This window comes from Trichosurus vulpecula, chromosome 1, assembly GCF_011100635.1.
Source record: "Trichosurus vulpecula isolate mTriVul1 chromosome 1, mTriVul1.pri, whole genome shotgun sequence".
In the NCBI taxonomy this organism is placed as follows: domain Eukaryota; kingdom Metazoa; phylum Chordata; class Mammalia; order Diprotodontia; family Phalangeridae; genus Trichosurus; species Trichosurus vulpecula.
In genome coordinates, this window is record NC_050573.1 from 540053970 (window position 1) to 540072027 (window position 18058).

Consider the following 18058-nt stretch of genomic DNA (forward strand, 5'->3'; position numbering starts at 1 on the left):
GAGCTCTTGGAGCTGTCTGTCCTGTATAATGAGTGGGCAATCCGAAGATGGCTGCAAACTATAAATGAAAGACCTATTAAAAAAATACTCATTCATCCAGAAGACCAGGTCTGATCACAATTGCTTTTACCAAGTATTGAGGCTTTCCCACCTGAAGGTCCTGATGGAGGACAGTAAAGAGCTGAAGAGGTATGAAGTCTTCTCTGCCAAGAGCAAAGATGACCTGGTGTCCCAAGACTTCACTGAGTTCACAATTGAAACTTTCTATGGACTTGATAGGGGAGGCAGAGAAGCAAACAATGGTGGCTGTGCTGCTGTCCTCTTTCAATGACCAGAACACCTCAGACTACCTATGGATGAATTTTGAATTTTCCAGTTTTGCCCAGGGTCACATAGCTAGTAAGTATCTGAGGCTGGATTTGAACTCAGGTCTTCCTGACTCTAGGGCTGGTGCTTTATCCCCTGTGCCCACTTAGCTGCCCCCAGTACATAGTCGGTGTTTAATAAATGTTTATTGACTGACTGAGATGTTAACAATCCTGACTGCCCTCCTGGGGTGACTGGTAGAGGAAGAGTGTCTGGGAATTCTGACTCTCTGTGTTGGGAGAGTAAGTTGAGCATCTGATTGAGGGTGGACCGGTCATCAAAGAATTTGGCTACAGGAGGTGGCCCCCTTGTACAAGAAGAGTGACCAAGTCCACACCATTGTCCTGGCCCAGGGCCTTAAAGTCTCCATCTAGGTGGAGCTCATGGATGGAACGAAAGCAAAACCGCCAACCCCTATGTCTTTCCTGAGTGCCCTGAGCACAAGATGTATACTAGTTAGCTGATGAATGGGTTAACATAACCAGAATTTCTTTACACACATGGATATGACAGCTGTCCTCTACAAAAAGGTGTGACAGTACCCACAAGCCCTAAGTGCTTTGCTAGTTCTACTACTTTGCCTTCCCCGCTAACAGGCATTAGACATGTACAGAGACTTTTTGCTATTGTAAATGGTAATATTTCACTTCTCTTCTTTCATTTCCCTGGTAATCTATGCCCTTGCATAATTTATTAAAGGAGAGGCTGGATGGAGGGGGTGGTGAGAAAAAAATGAAGGTAGAGAGAAGAGGGATGTTGGCACTGGATGCAATACAGAATAAAATTAAGTAATTTATTGCTGCCAGGTATGCATGAAAAGTCAGGAATATGGAATAAGAATAAAGGCTAATGAAGAAATATCCAACTCAACACGCAGTAGAGAGAAGCATGATGACTCCACTATGGGATACGGTAGCTTGAAGCTTTAGAAGTATGCGTTGTCCTTGCCACATGGACCCCTATCTAGGGGCCCTTATCACACGAGTACTTGCAGTGGGTCTTTTCAGTCACAGTGCCTGGAACATAGCAAGTACTTAATAAATGCTTGTTGATTGATGTTGCCATCACATTCTCTGCACGTGTGCCCTTAGCATCATAGATTCAGAGCTAGATGGGACCTTAGATATCATCTAGTCCAATCTCTCTGTTTTACAAATGAAGAAACTGAGGTCAGAGAGGTTAAGTTACTCACCCAAGATCCTATAGGTAATGAGCAACAAAGGCAGGGTATGAGTTAGATCCTCTGACTTCAAAGCTACTGTCACCCAGAGGTGGGGCTAACTTATAAGAGAGTCAGCAAGTCAACTGTGGGATCGTGGCTGAGGGACCATGAAGGAACACAAGCACTCAGGAATCCCAAGTCCAGTAATTTATCACTCAGACGTGCAAGCGTGTGGTGCTCCAGCCCCTTAGTCCCACAGGCAAGCATGGGCAGTGGCTCAGGCATACGGTGGAATACCTACTCTTTCAAGTCTCTGGGAAGAAGTTGATGTGATTGAGGCTCTGAGAAGGAACCTAAATCCTCACGGATCACAAGTTAGGTGGTTTATTACTCAGAGATATGCAAGAATGCAGTTCCCCAGACCTTCAGTCCCACAGGTGAGCATTGGCAGTGGCTCAGGCATATGGTGGAATACCTACCCCTTCAAGGCTCTGGGAAGAAGCTGACATGATTGAGGTTCTGAGAAGGAACCTAAACCCTCACGGATCACAAGTTAGGTGGTTTAAGACCTTCAGTTCCACGGGTGAGCACTGGCAGTGGCTCAGGCATATGGTGGGCTGTATACTTTGGTCAAGAGCCCAGAATTCTGGATCTGTTTGATAACCCTAGCTTCAAAGCTTATTTGTGTAAGACTCTCCTAGTTGCTAGATTGATTATTAAATGCTCTGCAGCTCCATGGGGGACAAGAGTAGGTGAGAGCTTGTGATAAAAGAGATCCTGGTCTTTTGGCTTCCAGCTTTGAGAGAGAAAACAAGGTTTCAAACTCTCTTCAGATCCCAGAAGGGAGAGAAAGACCCTGAGAAGAAGCTAAAGTGCCTCCATCATGTCAGCTTCTCTCCTCAGAGACCTGAAGAGAGTCAAGAACCAAGTGTTTTCCCTTTCAAAGCTGGAAGACAGAAAGATCTTTCTTACCCCAAACTCTCACCAACTCTGCCCCTGTTGCAGGTATGGAGCACTGCATAATCAACTGAGGACAGTTTCATACAAATGGTCTTTGAGAGAAGGGTAAAAATTAAATGCCTTTTGCATTGAACTAATGTGTTGGCTGTTAAAAATAAACTCATCAGGATGAGGGAGAGAGCTCACAGGCTATGGCTCTGAGCTGGAAGCTCAAACCTAGGGTAGTTTTCTAGTGGCCCAGGTGCTACATAAGTGTTTAATTTATTCGAAAGTGTTTAATTTAATTGAAATACACACAGTTCCATGTTTTGATTGTCTGATTGCACACTGGAATTCAGGCACCTGGGCTTAGCTTTCCTATTTCTGCCGACTGCCCTCTAAGGCCTCTCTAACAATTTTCAATCTCTCAACGTCTACTGGCTGTTTCCCCACTGCCTACAAATACACTCATGTCGCCCTCATCCTCAAAAAACCGTCACTTGATCCATCCATCTCTGCTAACTTTTGTCCCAAATCTATTCTGCCTTTTGCAGCTAAACTTGAGAAAGCCATTACAATAGGTACCTCCACTTTTCTCCTCTCACTTTCTTCACCCTGGCTCCAACTTCATTATTCAACCAAACCACTCTCCAAAATTACTAACGGTCTCTTAATTGCCACATCCATTTTCCCCTCATTTTTTCTCATCTTTTGTCATTCCTCATCCTTCTTGACCTCTCTGTAACCTTTGACGCCATTGATCACGCTCTTCTCTCTAGGTTTTTATGATACTACCCTCTCCTGGTTCTCCCCTTACCTACCTGACAGCTCTTTCACAGATTCTTTGCTGCATCCGTGCAGTGAGCATCCATGTCTTGTTCAAACTCTGGGTATAGCACAGGGCTCTGTCTTGGGCCTTCTTTTCTTGGTGATCTCATCAGTTCCTATGGAATCAAATATCATCTCTATGCTGAGGATTCAGCACAAACCTCCCTGCTAACCTTCAGATCTGCACCTCTAACTGCCTATTGGACATCTCGAATTGGATGTCCCAGAGACATTTTAAACTCAACATGTCTAAAACTGAATTCGTTATTCTTCCCTCAATTCTCCCCTCTTTCTAACTTTCCTATTACTGTGGAAGGTACCACCATTCTCCCAGGCATCCAGCCTTGCAACCTAAGTGTCATCTTTGTCTCCTTACTTCCTCCCACTCCTCATAATCAATCTGTTGCCAAGGCCTTTACCTTTATCAGATCTCTTGCATACACCCCCTCCTCTCCTCTGACACTGCTGTTATCTTGGTGTAGGCCCTTGTCACCTCATCCTTGGACAACTGCAATAATCTTCTGTTTGTTGTCTCTACCATGAGCCTCTCCCCGCTCCAGTCTATCCTCCATTCAACTGTTGTAGTTCAGGTCTGATCATGCTCCACACACTCTCTCCACCTACCTTGCTCCCCTTCTGCATTCAGTAAACTCCAGTGGCTCACTCTCAGTTCCAGGATCAAAATAAAATCCTCTGGTTTTCAGAACGCTTCATAACTTGTTCCCCTACCCTTTCCATTCTTCTTATGCCTTATACTCCCCCTATTTACTCGGCAATCCCGTGACTCTGACTTCTCTGTTGTTCCTCAACTCCCCCTCTCCACCCTCCAGGCATTTTCCCGGGCTATCCTCCATGATGGGAATTCTCTCTCTACTCATCTCTACCTTCTGACTTCCTTCAAGTTCAGCTAACATCTCACTTTCTACAGGAAACCTTTGTTGTACCGAGAACGAGCAAGACACGTCACAGAGTATAAGTTTTAGATGGAGAATTTATTGGCCAGCGTCCATCCGGGGCATAAACAGCCCAAATCAGAATGGCCCCGAATAGAGATGAAGGAGACATATTTATACAGAAAAAACAAGGTGCAGTGGTTAATTATCTCTTGAAATTTATGGGCCATGTCACAAGGTGGTCCGGGGGAACAGGATCAAAGACCCTGACAGATCAAAGCCTCTGACAGGTTATCGTTTGGTGGGATAATCTTATCTATTGACATTCCTTTGGGGAGTCACAGAGCCCCAGGGACATTTGCTAAATGCCAAAAGGTCTGAGTCTTAAACTGAGTCCTTCTTAAACTGGGGGTTTTATCAGGGGCTGTGGGGCAGGGGTCTTCTGTCAGCAATAACTGGTTTTCTCAAGCATCACACCTTTCCCAGTTCTCCTTAATCTAGAGCCTTCCATCTGTCGACTCTCTCCAGTTTATCCTGTATACAGCTTGCTGGTACAAAGTTGTCTGCATGTTGTCTCCCCATTAGATTGTGAGGTCCTTAAGAGCAGGAACTGCCTTTTGCCTTTCTTTATATCCCTGGAGCTTAGCACAGTGTATGGCACACAGTTGCTGTTGCTGTTTAGTTGTTTTCAGTGGTGTCTGACTCTTTGTGACTCCATTTAGGATTTTCTTGGCAAAGATACTTTGCCATTTCATTCTCCAGCTTGTTTTAAGGATGAGGAAACTAAGGCAACCAGGGTTAAGTGACTTGCCTAGGGTCACATAACTAGTAAGTGTCTGAGGCTGGATTTGAACTCAGGTCTTTCTGACTCTAGGGCTGGAGCTTTATCCACTGTGCCCACTTAGCTGCCCCCAGTACATAACGTTTAATAAATGTTTATTGACTGACTGAGATGTTAAAAATCCTGATTGCTCTCCTGGGGTGACTGGTAGAGGAAGGGTATCTGGGAAACAAAATTGGTAAGCACTTGAAATGCTTGTGTAAACGAATAGCATTGAAAATAAATGGGAAACTGGTCAGAAGAGCCCCTTCATACTTCGAGATCAAGGTTTCACTTTGGTAGGAAGGAGCTCATGGCATCTCTCACCCCCTTCCTTCTTAGAGTTTGGGTGCTGGAAAATGGGGCAGTCATAGGGTCAGAGATCTGCAGCTAGAAGGGACTTGAAAAGCCATATGATCCTACCCTCCCTTATTTTGCTGCTGTTCAGTCGTTTTCAATAGTATCCAACTCTTGTGACCCCATTTGGGGGTTTCCTTGGCAGAGATGCAATGGTTTACCATTTCCTTCTCCAGCTCATTTTACAGATAAGCAAACTAAGGCGATCAGTGTTAAGTGACTTGTCCAGTGTCACACAGCTAGTAAGTGTCTAAAGCTGAATTTGTACTTGGGTTCTCCCAACTCCAGGGCTCACACACTATCCACTGTACTCCCTTATTTTACAGATGAGGAATTTAAAACCCTGAGTTAAGTGACTACATAGATACTCAGTGGCAGAGTTGGGATTCAAACTCAGGTCCTCTGCCTCTAAATCTAGCTCTTTACACATTTAAGTCAAATGTTCACTAAACTGGCATGAAGAGAGAATAAGAAAGAAGAGAAGATGGAGCAGCTAGGTGGCGCAGTGAGCAGAGCACCAGCCCTAAAGTCAGGAAGACCTGAGTTCAAATATGAACTCAGACACTTGACACACATACTAGCTGTGTGACCTTGCTCAAGTCACTTAACCCCAAATCCCCTTTTAAAGAGAAGAATCTAAGCTGTCTCCTGTTTTTCTTTTCAACCAACAGAATTCAGATTGTCTCTATTCATTTCCTCCAACTAAATTATGAGCTGGACATTGCAGGCCAAGTTTCTTCCCTGACTTTTTTCCTCCCTGTATACCATCTACTCAGGGTAATAACAAGTTATCACAACTAAAAAATTTATCAAGTCTCTCTTATTGCAAGACTGGTTTGGTTCAGCTGATTCTCTAGTCCTGGGGTCTAGCCCAATAGACTTGTCTTTCTTCTTGGCCCTGAGCCTATGGAGAAGTGAAAACTTTCTGCTTAAATCATAAGAAATTCAATCTGGTGAAACCCTTTTCATAGTTGTGACCACTCATCTTGTTTCATTTGCAAATATCATATGTATTCTCTAGAGATAAAAATAGTGCGAGATGATTAGTTAGGCAAGTTCATCTGACACCGGCCAACTCCATCCCCGATACCCAGACCAAAAATCTGTATATGGTCTACAACTTAATGTGTATATAAGTAGGGATCAGGTCTCGAGGAGCAGCAAGGAAAGTTCTCTGCTTCCCAGTAACACCTCTTTATAGAGTCAAGAACATCCTAAAGGTAAGTAGAACAAATTCTTCTGCAGGTTTGGAAAAAGGAACCTAACGCCAAACAAACTTGCATAAACCCCAAACATTGAAGGAAATAATCTCCCATATTAAGCACAGCACAAAGAGGCAGAGGATTAAAAGCAGCGGTTGCTGGGTGACCTCTCTAAGGCATCAGGGACTAACTAATAAAAGCAAATGGTTGAGTTGCAGCTTAACTCCCAGCTCACTAAGAGTTTGGGTGGAAAGGTGTCAGGACCACCCAAGCAAACTCCCAACCTCCGTGTGCATTGACTCAGGACAGCATAGGCTGTGGCTAGTCTGCCACATCTCCTCTGGATTCACTAGCCCATGAGAGGACAAAAGAAGGGGGTGGGGAGAACCCTAACTGGAGGCGGGAAATAGGGAATGTGTTGGTTCAATAGGAAGTTTTTTGAGGCTGTAGGAGATTAAGGCTGTAGCTGTTTCCAAGTGAGTGGCTTTTGGATCAGGTTCTTGTCGGTGGGTCCCGATGCTTGAGCTTGTTAACTTAGGGCAGGCAAAAGAGTTTCTCTTTGCCACCTAAACGTGGAGTATTTTGGAAGTGCTTGAAACTTTCCACTGGTCAAATTTTTTCTGGGTTCTCAGGAAGACCAGATTGGCTTTGAGATTTGGCGACTTTCTAAACCAAGGACTGGATTTGGCTCATCCCACCTTGGGAACTGAGGAAAGGGACAAGGGTTTCCCTTGAATACTTTCCCCCATTCCCAGGCAAAGCTTCCTCATCGGGGGCAGAGTGTGTTTGCATCCATTTAAAAGGATAGCCAAGGAAAGTAAGTATGACAAGCCATGAATGATGTTTTTCTTTAATATTGGGGGCTTTTTCCATCTTCTTAGAATACTATAGAACAGGGTTTTTACTTGGGGCACAAGGACCCCTTATTTCAGGGGGACTTAGGGAACTTGAATGGGAGAATATGTTTTTATTTTTGCTAACTTCTAACTGAAATTTAGCATTTGCTTCAATTATTTAAAAAATATTATTCTGAGATGGGTTTCATGGGCTTCACCAGGCTCTATGGAAGGGCTCTATGAAACCAAAAAGGTTAAGAACCCCTGCTGTAGCCCATCATTTACTCATCATGAAGACAACAAGCACAGTGTGGTAGGTAAAGCCTGTTTGATTTCGTTATAAATACTCACTTTCCTCAATTAAATGCCATTCCCATTGGAAGATACTTTTAATGTAGATTTTTCAGTGGTATCGCTGATGGACAGGATTGTTACCCCAAAATATATTACCTGGACTTTGAGTGCTTCATTCTTCAATATCCTTTAGTCACAGGTAAGGAAAATGCAAGATTCCTCATCCACTGCCTAGGTCTCAGGCAACTAATGTCTCCTTTTGACCCCTTTGGGCAGTAATAGTTTGAAATGTTCCCAGCCAAGGACTTTCTGTTAGAGCCTCTACAAAATAAAGCCAGAACACAATTTCAAGGGCAAAGTAACTCACTCTCAATGATTACTTTCCAGCCTCAAGATGAGCATGACAGATATCCTCTCCCCTAAGGACATCGAAGCAGCTCTGTCCAGCTGCAAAGGTGAGGAGCCCCATCTGTTCCTGAGCCTTGAGCATCTTTTTCCTTTTAAAACCTCATAGTATTGGAAGAATTGGAAGGGATCTGAGAGACCATCTAGGCCAACCCCTCATTTTAGAGATAAGGAAACTGAGGCACAGCATCGGAAAGAGCTCCTAGACTCTAAGCCAGGATCTGTGGTGTCTGGCCCCAGCTGTGATACTAACTTGTATCCTGGGGCATGTCACTTACTCTGTCTTATTTGCCATTATGACTCCCCTTCTCTATTCCAATCAAACTGGCTTGGGAGCTGTTTCTCAGACACAACATTCCATCTCCTACCTCCATCCCTTTGTCCAAACAATCCTCCATGGGTGGTCCTCACTTCTACGTTTGAAGACCTTTAGCTTCCCTCAAAGCACAACTTTAGGTACCCCTTCTTATATAAAGCTTTTTTAAAAAGTCCCCCAAGCGTGAGAATTCCTTCCCCTCTGAAATGACCTTGTATATTCTTTGTATTTACTTAATTGTGTATCCTCTAGGTAGAAGGTAAGCTGCACAAGATTTGTTGTTTTTGCTTTTGACTTTGTATCCCCAGTGCCTAGTATAGTATTTTGCAACTAACTAGTAGGCACTTAATAAATATTTGTTTTGAATTGAATTGGATTGGGAAAAGAAAAGAATAAGCATTTATTAAGCACTTACTATGTACCAGGCACCTCACTAAGTGCTTTAGAAATAATATCTCACTGAGTTGGGTTGGATTGGATTGAATTGAATTAAAATTCTCTAGGCTTTGGTTTTCACCTTTGTAACATAAGAAAATTGGGTTAAACAATCTCTAAGGTCGCTTCCAACTCTAAGGTAATGAAATACAGGTTACGTGACCAGGGTAACAATATGTCAATGACAGGAGAACTAAATGTTTTTATCCTGGCTCTAAGGACCAACCCATTCCAGTGTACTTTCTACTATAACTCATTGACTCTCAGAGAACAGAGAATATTCTTATAAACCCTGCTATACTTTGAATGCTAAGTGAGTGCCCTGCCCACTGAGCTTATCTGGGAAGACCTACTTGAGAACCATAGCAGATGCAGTCCTGCTGGTAGGCCTCTAGAGAAAAATACTGAAGTTGTTGCCTTGGTACCTGGTGCTGTCCAATCACTGGCACTGAACTTAAATGCAATGAAGCGCTTCTTTTTGGTACCATCCAGCTATATTTGGATGACAAAAATGCCCCTTACGGTCAGGAATGCCAATCAAGGACTTGGCTGGAACTCATCGTTTTCATGCACAGATCTTTTTAGCTGCCTATAATGTGACATTCTATTTTTTTAAAAAATATACCAGATATGTCATTTTATTTATAGAGGGAACTCCCAGTGAAGAAAATGCAGATCAACACCTACTCTATAATTTAGAGTCTTAGACAGTTTCTTGGGGGTACTGAGAGATTAAATGATGTACCCTGGGTCACACAGCTGGTATGTGTCAGAGATGAGACTGGAACCAAGTATTCCTGATTCTAGTTCTCTATCAGATAAAATGGGCGGCCTCTGATATTCTAATCTGTTTCCTCTTAATAAATACATGCCAGGAATAATATGAAAACCCTGACCTTGCTTATACAAAAATCTCATTCGTTCACTAGTAGTGTGACCCTGGTTAAGTCACTTAACCTCTGCCTGCCTCAGTTTCATTGTCCGTAAAACTCAATTGCAAAACAACTAAATCTGTAAAATGGTAGAACAGATCATAATCTTTGACCTTAGCAACCTTTAATTTTAGGCTGATTTTTAAAAAAAAAAAAAAAAGCTAAAATCACAAGGATCTCTGCTTCTTTCAGCTGCCGGCAGCTTTGACTATAAGACCTTCTTCTCCAAGGTTGGCTTATCTGGCAAGACTCCTGACCAGATCAAGAAAGTTTTCAGTATCCTTGACCAGGACAAAAGTGGCTTCATAGAAGAAGATGAGCTTCAGTAAGGGTGCCTTTGCTACTTATATTAGTGTGAAAAATATGAGTGAAACATGAAGTCATATAATTATATAGTGGGATTTGGATTTGGAGCCAGATGACGTGGGTTCAAATCTTGACTTTGATATTTACTAGCTATGTGACCATGGGCAAGTCATTTAACCCTTTGAACCCTCATCTATAAAATGAGCAAGTAGGACTAGATGGCCCCCAAGGCAAGAATTTTTAATACAAGCTTTGTCAACTTGGTTTTTGAAAGATATTTTGATAAATATACTTTAATATGCTTGGTTTCCTTTGCAATCCTTTTGCATTTTATTTTATTCATTTAAAAACATTCTTCTGAAAAGAGCTCCATAGGCTTCCCCAGACTGCCCAAGAGCTTTAGGAAACAAAAAAGCTTAAGACTGCCTGTTCTAAGGTCTCTGTAGCTATGATTTTATTATCCTAAGCTAAGGATCTCTGATTGGTGTTTCTGAGAAGGATACAATCTGGAACAGAATCTCTTTCATTTGCTCAACACGCTGCCACCTTCTAGGGTTTTTTGTTTTGTTTTATTAGAGATTTTTTTGGTTTGGTTTTATTTTGATCTGAAGGTTGCAGGCTTACGTTTATATGTTGTCAGAAAATGAAGGCTCTTATTTTAATATTTGGGCTTTGGCATGGTCTGCCAAGGAATAATGTTAGGCCATACCAAAATGGTCAAATAAAAGCCAAATCAGGTGGAGGACAACTTTTGTATGCCTGTGAAGACCAAACCTAAATGTATTCTTTTAAGTTACATGTGACCCTTGAAAAAGAAATAAATAAGATAACATGGTCACTTATCAACTCAGGAACTTCCTGCAGAACTTTGCCCCTGGTGCCCGAGCTCTGACGCCTGATGAGACCAAGATTTTTCTCACTGCTGGAGATTCTGATGGTGACGGCAAAATTGGAGTGGATGGTGAGTTTTTTCCAAATGGTTCTCTAGAAGCTAGTCCATGTTGGATGCATGAATGATCTCGAACATTGAATCAAACATTGCCTTGCCCCCTTTGATTACAATTAAAACAACTAAAAACATGATAACAAGATAATTTTTGCTGCCTTTTCCATATTTACCAAGTTCACAGTGATATACATAAAATGCATAGTATCAGTGCTATGGTTTGTATTTTTAAAATCTTAATAAAAAAATAAAAACAACTTTATTGCTGCAGCTAGGTGGTAGAGAAGATACAGCAGTACACCTGGAGTTCAAAATCAACCTCTGACACTCACTATTGGTGACCCTGGGCAAGTCACTTAACCTCTGCCTGCCTCAGCTTTGTCACCTGCAGAATGGAAATAAAGATAGCCACCTACCTCTTGGGATTGTTGTGAGGTTAAAATGTGATAATATTTGGAAAGTGCTTTAGAAACCTTAAAGCATTGTATACTTTGTTGTTCAGACATTTTCAGTCATGTCTGCCTCTTAATGACCCCATTTGGAGCTTTCTTAGCAAAGATACTGGAGTGGTTTGCCATTTCTTTGGGAAGTATGAATGGCAAGTAGGGAAGGGAAAAGCCAACAACCATTTTGCAGATGGTAACAAGGAGGTAGATCGGTGAAGCACTTATCTACCAAGGCTTGCTTCCTTCTTTTTCTCTCCCATCCCTCTTCTATAGCCCAGACTATTAACATCTTCATACGGAAGCTAAGAATGCGAGAACTTCCATCCAGACCAGTCTAACTGTGGTCCTGGTGACCATCAAGCAATCCTAGGCACCAATGATAACGTGTATAGATTAAGTCCTAATGCAGTGGACCAAGAGTCATAATATCTACAGGTCATATCTTGTCACTAACCAACTGTGACACACTGGCACAGGTTCTCCGGTCCTCAGATTCCTAATCTGTAAAATTAAGGTCATGGACCTGAGTTCAAATCCATCCTCAGGCACTACGACCTTTGTGAATCTGGGTCAGTCATTTAACCTCTGTCTTTTTCAATTTCCTCAACTATAAAATGATGATAATAATAGCGTTTAACTTCCAGGACCTCTGTGAGGAAAGAAAACGAGCCCAGTGCGCATTTAAGCACAAATACTAGGTGTTCACTAAACGCTTATTTCCTTTCTTCTTTTCTCTCTTTCTCCCTTTTCCCCTCCTTCCCTTCTTCCTTCCTTCCCTTCCTCTTTCCTGCCTTCCCTCTCTGCCTCCTCCTCCCTTTCTTCCTTCCCTCCCCTTCTTCTTTCTTTCCTTCCTTCAGTCCTTCCTTCTTCCCTTTCTTCTTCTTCCTTCCATCTTTCCTTCCCACCTCCCTTTCCTCTTTCCTTTCCTCCTTTTTTCCTTCCTTCCTAGTCTTTTCCTTCCCACCTTCCTTCCCTCCTTTCCTTTTTCCTCCCTCTCTCTTCCTTTTTCTGACATTCCTTTCTTCCTCCCTTCATTCCTCCCTCCCTCCTTTCTTCCCTCTTTCCTTCCCACCTTCCTTCCCTCCTTCCTCTCCCTCCTTCCCCTACCTCTTTTCTTCCTTCCTCCCTCCCTTCCTGTTCCCTACATTCCTTTCTTCCTCTCTTCTTACTTCCTCCCTTCCCTCCTCGTAACTTCCTCCCTCCTTTCCTTCCTAACTTCTATCCTTCCTTCCCTCCTCCTGTCATCCCTTCTTCCCTCCCTCCTTCCCTTCTTCCTTCCTGCCTGCTTGTCTGCCACCTGCCCTTGAATCTTGGTTAAAAGATCAGAGAGGCAAGATCAGAGATTCTGGGCTATCACACTTTCTGAGAGGTAGAGAAAAAAATAGGAGTTGGAAAAGATGAGAATGGATTGAAAGACTGTTCAGAAAGTTAGAGATCTGTGCTACAATGGTTTAGTTTAGTAAAGCATAATATTCTTTAAGTCTAATGGATGAAGTTCAAGGGAATCCTTGAGCTGTTTACTTCTCTTCAGCATGAGTATTTTAATTGAATCATTACAGCATAGTAAATGCTATATTAATATGTATCCTTATTAATTTATGGGACGACTATGTGGTGCAGTGGATAGAGCACCAGGCCTGGAGTCAAGATCTGAGTTCAAATCAGATACAGCTATGCGACTCCAGGCAAGTTACTTAACCGGTTTGCCTCAGTTCCCCATCTGCCAAATGGAGACACACAAGAGAAGGAAATGGCAAACCCCTCCAGTATCTTTGCCAAGAAAACCCCACGGACAATCAATGGGGTCACGAAGAGTAGGACATGACTGAAAATCAGCAACAATAATATATACCTGCCCACGGACTATAGGTCTGTTTTCCTATTGATAATGATAATACTTTCCTGGTAACAATGCTAAATTTATGATGATGCCTTAAATTAAAAAACACCTTTACTTTTTAAACTTAATTTTACCTTCTGTCTTTACATTACCTTCATGTCTGAATATGTCTCTCCCCCTCTTCTATTCAACAAGTTGCCCCTTGTAGCAAATATTAAAAAAAGAAAGAGAAAGCAGTTTGGCAAAACCAACCAACACATAACAATGTCGGACAGTCCATGCAGCATTCCATACTCATGCTCCCCCCACCCCAGCAAAGAAGAGAGGGTGGTTACGGCATGTTTAAAAAGGATGTTCACATTTTATTTTCATATTTTCCTGGGGTAGTTGGAGGCCCAGAGGGGCCTAGAGTCTCATAACGGCATGCCTCAGACTAGAGTTCAAGTTATCTGGTTTGTAGCTCAATGGTTTTTTTTTTCTTTTAATAGATTTTTATTGATATCTTTTGTTTTTACATCATTTAGACCTCCCCCATCTCTCCCCGTTTCCCATTCCTAGAAAGCCATTCCTTATAAAAAGCTTTTTTCAAAGATAAAGAGGAAAAAGAGAAAAAAATTCAACAAAACTAATTGTTACATTAAAAAAGATCTCACATATATGCTGTTCCACATCCATGGTCTCCCCTAAGGAAGGGAGGGATATTAAAAAATATTTTTTCAAAAAGATTCCCTATTTTATTCTAATACCCTCCTAGGGTCGCTAGAGAAACTGAGGCACTTAGAAGATAGATGATTTGCCTAGATTAAGAATCTAGAGACAGTTCAGAATTTAAAATGTTACCAAAAATGAGAAAAAAAAAGAATCTAAGCATAGCTCAGACTGGAGTACAAAGTCCGATGGCTCCCAGTTCAATGTTCTTCTCACTACATCATAACCTTCGTTAGTACAGGTTGAATTAGTAGTAGTCTTATCACCCCTGTCTGCCCTTCCCCACTCCACATCTATTCCCTTTCCAGGGGATGGTGTATAAATCATAAACTGGGAAGGCATTATAAGAAAGAAGAGGCAAGAAGTGGCCAGGCTGGGAAATTTCTCCCCAACCTTTACTAGGAAGAAAGTAGGGCACCCAACAGAATGTGCTGGGGGTGATGCAGCTAAAAACTGTGTTTGTCCCAGCTAAACTGGGACAGGTGTCAACGCAGTCCAACACATATGCTAATCTTAGCCAGACTTTGAGGGGAGAGGGTTATGCTGCTATGGGGAGTGTGCTTTAGAAGCAACTCCAGTGTCTCAAATATATTAGCTCTAAATAGGGTGTTGAATTATATAAAACTCAGCTGGCTTCAACTTTGTCGTATTGGTATGTGGAATAAGTCCCGGCCTGTGGCAAGTCAGGAGAAGTGGACTTGTAGACTCCATGTCATAACTAACTGACTGTTCTATCCTAGGCAAGTCTCTGTGCCTTACTCTCCTCTATAAAGTGAGATGGTTGGACAAGGTGATCTTGGGGGTTTCCTTCTAGTTCTACCATTCTACAATTCTGATTCTACCCTGTAAAGTCCGGTTCCCTGTGCCAATGCAAATTGCTGTGATGGCAGACGCAGAGGGCTCCCCCCACTTCAAAATGCCATTTGCAAAGGCCACTGACTTCAGCTTCAAATCTGGGATCCTACACATACTTTTTCTAAAGCGCTTGGTTACTGTAGGCAATACAGTTTACAAGGTGCCTCTTGCCACGTTTTGAAAGTCTTAACTTTCTAAGCCACTTGGGGAAATTTAAAAACTATTCAGCTTTGCTTGGGAATTTCTTAAAAGTGGGCATACATAGAGAGAATAGCTGACCAACTGTTAGTCATCTTGCTAAATACCTTGAGTATAAAGTAGTTCTGGAGAAAGAAAAGATACCCCCTTTATTTATATTTCAACTGAGAACCCTAAGGACCTGATTATATAATCTATATAAGAAAATTCTCCATTGAATGCAGTGAAAGATTTCTCTTGAGGCAGCTATGTAAGTGGTTCAATGGATCGAGCAGTGGATCTGGAGTCAGGAAGACCTAAATTCAAATCCAACTTCAGACACTTACTAGTTGCTTGACTTTTGGTAAGTCTCTTAATTTTTGCCTGCCTCAGTTTCCTCCTCTGTAAAATGGGGTTGATACTAATAGCACTTACCTCCTCCTGGGGGTGTTGTGAGGGAAAAAATGAGAATAAAGCATTATATAAATGCTGGCTATTATTATATTATCTTCAAACTGCTATTTAAATCCCATAATTTTATTGTATTAGTTAACAGCTGTTAACTAACGTTAACCTGTAAAATGAATGAGATTCCATGGATTCCATGACCTCAAAGGTTCCTGCTAGCTCTGAATCTATAGTTCTATGAAGATTCTTCACTGAAGTATTTCTGTTTTATTTTCTTTTTCCTGTCAAAGATTCTGGGTTCCTCTCGTATGTTTGTTACCTTCTGAGGGATTCTAGCAGCCACTCTGAACATCGTTGTATTACTCGTTTTCTTCTTCTTTTAACAGAATTCCAAAGTTTGACAAAGTCGTAAATGGCATTAGACCAAAAGGCAACATATGGACTGACTTCAGATTTTCCTCCAGGAAGCACCTCCTTGGCACATCTTGGTACATTTTTGTATTTGTCATATGCCATTTGTAAAATGGCCATATGTTGTTAATTTCACAAATGCAGTTGTTTTCAATATCTTGTAATGTACAGGTGTTTGGGTCATGCAGTGTTGTGTCTTAATAGGGACACAGCCAGCAGCGTGACTATGACCAGTCACACTGTTGAAGCTGTAGCTGGAATAAGGGTAAAGCAAACAATAAAAAAAAATCTGTGAAAGAAACTCTCCCTTGTTTCTATTCTATCCCTTGCAGCCTCCGGTCTTTTAAGGTCATTCCATTGGTGTCTTTAACCTCAAAAGCTTTTTTCTTTTTTCTTGATTGATAATGGAAAATTTCGGTTCTCCTTGAGTCGCATGATGCAGAGATAAGAAGAAAACTAAAAATGTCATGGGCCTCCTTCCATCCCACCCCCATTTATTTGAAAGGAAATCCTACAAAGTATGAAGTAGTTTACTTTAAACATTTAAAAATCAACAAAGGCTTTTGTTCTGACATAATTCAATATCCATTTTTTCGATGTAATAGTTTTCCAACATGAAAGAAAACTTTGTAGAAGTCAAACTATCATTTTTGCTGGTCAATTGTCAAGATTAGGGTAGCTCATTCAAGGTTACTGTGTGCATATAGTGCTCCAGCTTCTTCCAGCTTTTAAGGCCTGATTCTGGCTTAGATCTACTCAATCGAAACTCAAATCAATGTGAGTTGTTGGTTTTTTTTTTTAATCTGGGTTGAGTGACTTGCCCAAGGTCACACAGCTAGTAAGTATCTGAGGTCACATTTGAACTCAGGTCCTCCTGACTCCAGGGCTGGTGCTCTACCCACTGTACCACCTAGCTGTCCCAGTCTGTTTCTTTTAATGGACTGCCAAGGGACCTCTAATTCAAAACAAAAATATTTAATTAAATAACATAGCAAAATAAGTGACAAGAAAGATTCCCTTCCCTACCACCCCACTCCACCCCATAGATAGAAGATTATACTTTTTCACATGTTATTACCAGTTGGAGAGGAACATAAGTAAGCAACATGCATGGTCAGAAAATACAAGTAGCAACTTAAACTCCAAAGACAGCATTCCTACTGGAACCCTTCTCTTTCTCCAACACTGTTGCTTGTTTCTCCACAGTGCTGTTGAGAGCCTCTAGGGATGTCATTGGGTTGTGAGCTGCACTTTCTACTGATTCTCTCTGTTGATATCTCTACATTGGACTACTCTTGGCTGGGTATATCCACTGAGCTGTTCTCTGCAACTTTTTGCTTGGTTTTTCTCCTGAGATGCTCTCTGCTGCCATCTTCTGGTCTTCAGTTAATGAGATTTTTCTCTGTGGGAAGGAAGATCTATTCAGCTCTTTTAGCTCATAGCCCCAAGGCAAATTGCTGTCTTTCACAGGCTCCTTTTCACTCTCTCTCTCTCTCTCTCTCTCTCTCTCTCTCTCTCTCTCTCTCTCTCTCTCTGTCTCTCTCCCTCCTGGTATAGAATAGAATCCAGCCAATTTCACTGTTAGCTGGCTACAATTCCTTAGTTTTTGCCTCAAGCTGTCACTCTCTGAATTCAGTTCATTTTTTAACTTAGAATGAGAAAATTCCATTGAATTTGTTTCTACTTCCTTGAAGGCAATCATGGTCCATGCAGCTTTTGCTTCAAGAATTATAAAAAAAAGGACATAGGTGGAATTAACAACCTTTGTTCTGCTTCCTGGTAAGTAACAGTCATTGCCCTCTCTACTCTTTTATAATAGCTGGAATTAAATTTGCGGGAAGAATCCGAAGAAAAAAATTCCTCCTGTCACAATTTTTTGTCTGTACTCTCATTTAAAAAATGGTGTCTAAATCAACAACTCAAGTCTACTGGGTTGATTGTTGGCATCCACAAATTGGAAAATAATCCTATTCAGAGTTTTACCCATTCTTCGAGGTTGGCATTTCTTAGAATTGGGATTTGCCTCAAGGCAGGCTGCTGATCTGTTCAGCAGATATAGGTCTATGAATGATCTAGGCTCAGATTTAGGCTTCAACTCAGTATAATCCCTTAGCACCACAAATATAAATCATGACTGATTTTCCTCTATATTTTGGTTTCAAAGAAAAGGTCATTT

At 41.7% G+C, this 18058-nt stretch overlaps 1 protein-coding gene across 2 annotated transcripts; it reads left to right on the top strand.

Annotated features, from left to right (window-relative positions):
• The first annotated feature begins 1927 nt into the window (after positions 1–1927).
• Positions 1928–16154, top strand: LOC118852133 (parvalbumin beta-like). 2 transcript variants are annotated; one of them, XM_036761825.1, is made up of 5 exons: positions 1928–1965; positions 8085–8152; positions 9978–10110; positions 10943–11052; positions 15858–15883. In XM_036761825.1, exons 1-5 carry the CDS (start codon positions 1928–1930, stop codon positions 15881–15883), a joined length of 375 nt encoding a protein of 124 aa, XP_036617720.1. The 2 variants fall into 2 exon arrangements, with proteins under 2 accessions (XP_036617720.1, XP_036617793.1); XM_036761898.1 differs by lacking the exon at positions 1928–1965 and adding an exon at positions 6796–7384 and having other exon boundaries at positions 15858–16154.
• Positions 16155–18058: the final 1904 nt, after the last annotated feature.

Excerpts from the sequence above, each read along its gene's own strand:
- LOC118852133 (XM_036761825.1), top strand. The coding sequence starts at position 1,928 with ATGCAAGAATGCAGTTCCCCAGACCTTCAGTCCCACAG. Across the intron at positions 1,966-8,084 it reads CCAGACCTTCAGTCCCACAG|CCTCAAGATGAGCATGACAG; the intron begins GTGAGCATTGGC and ends ATTACTTTCCAG. Across the intron at positions 11,053-15,857 it reads CGGCAAAATTGGAGTGGATG|AATTCCAAAGTTTGACAAAG; the intron begins GTGAGTTTTTTC and ends TTCTTTTAACAG.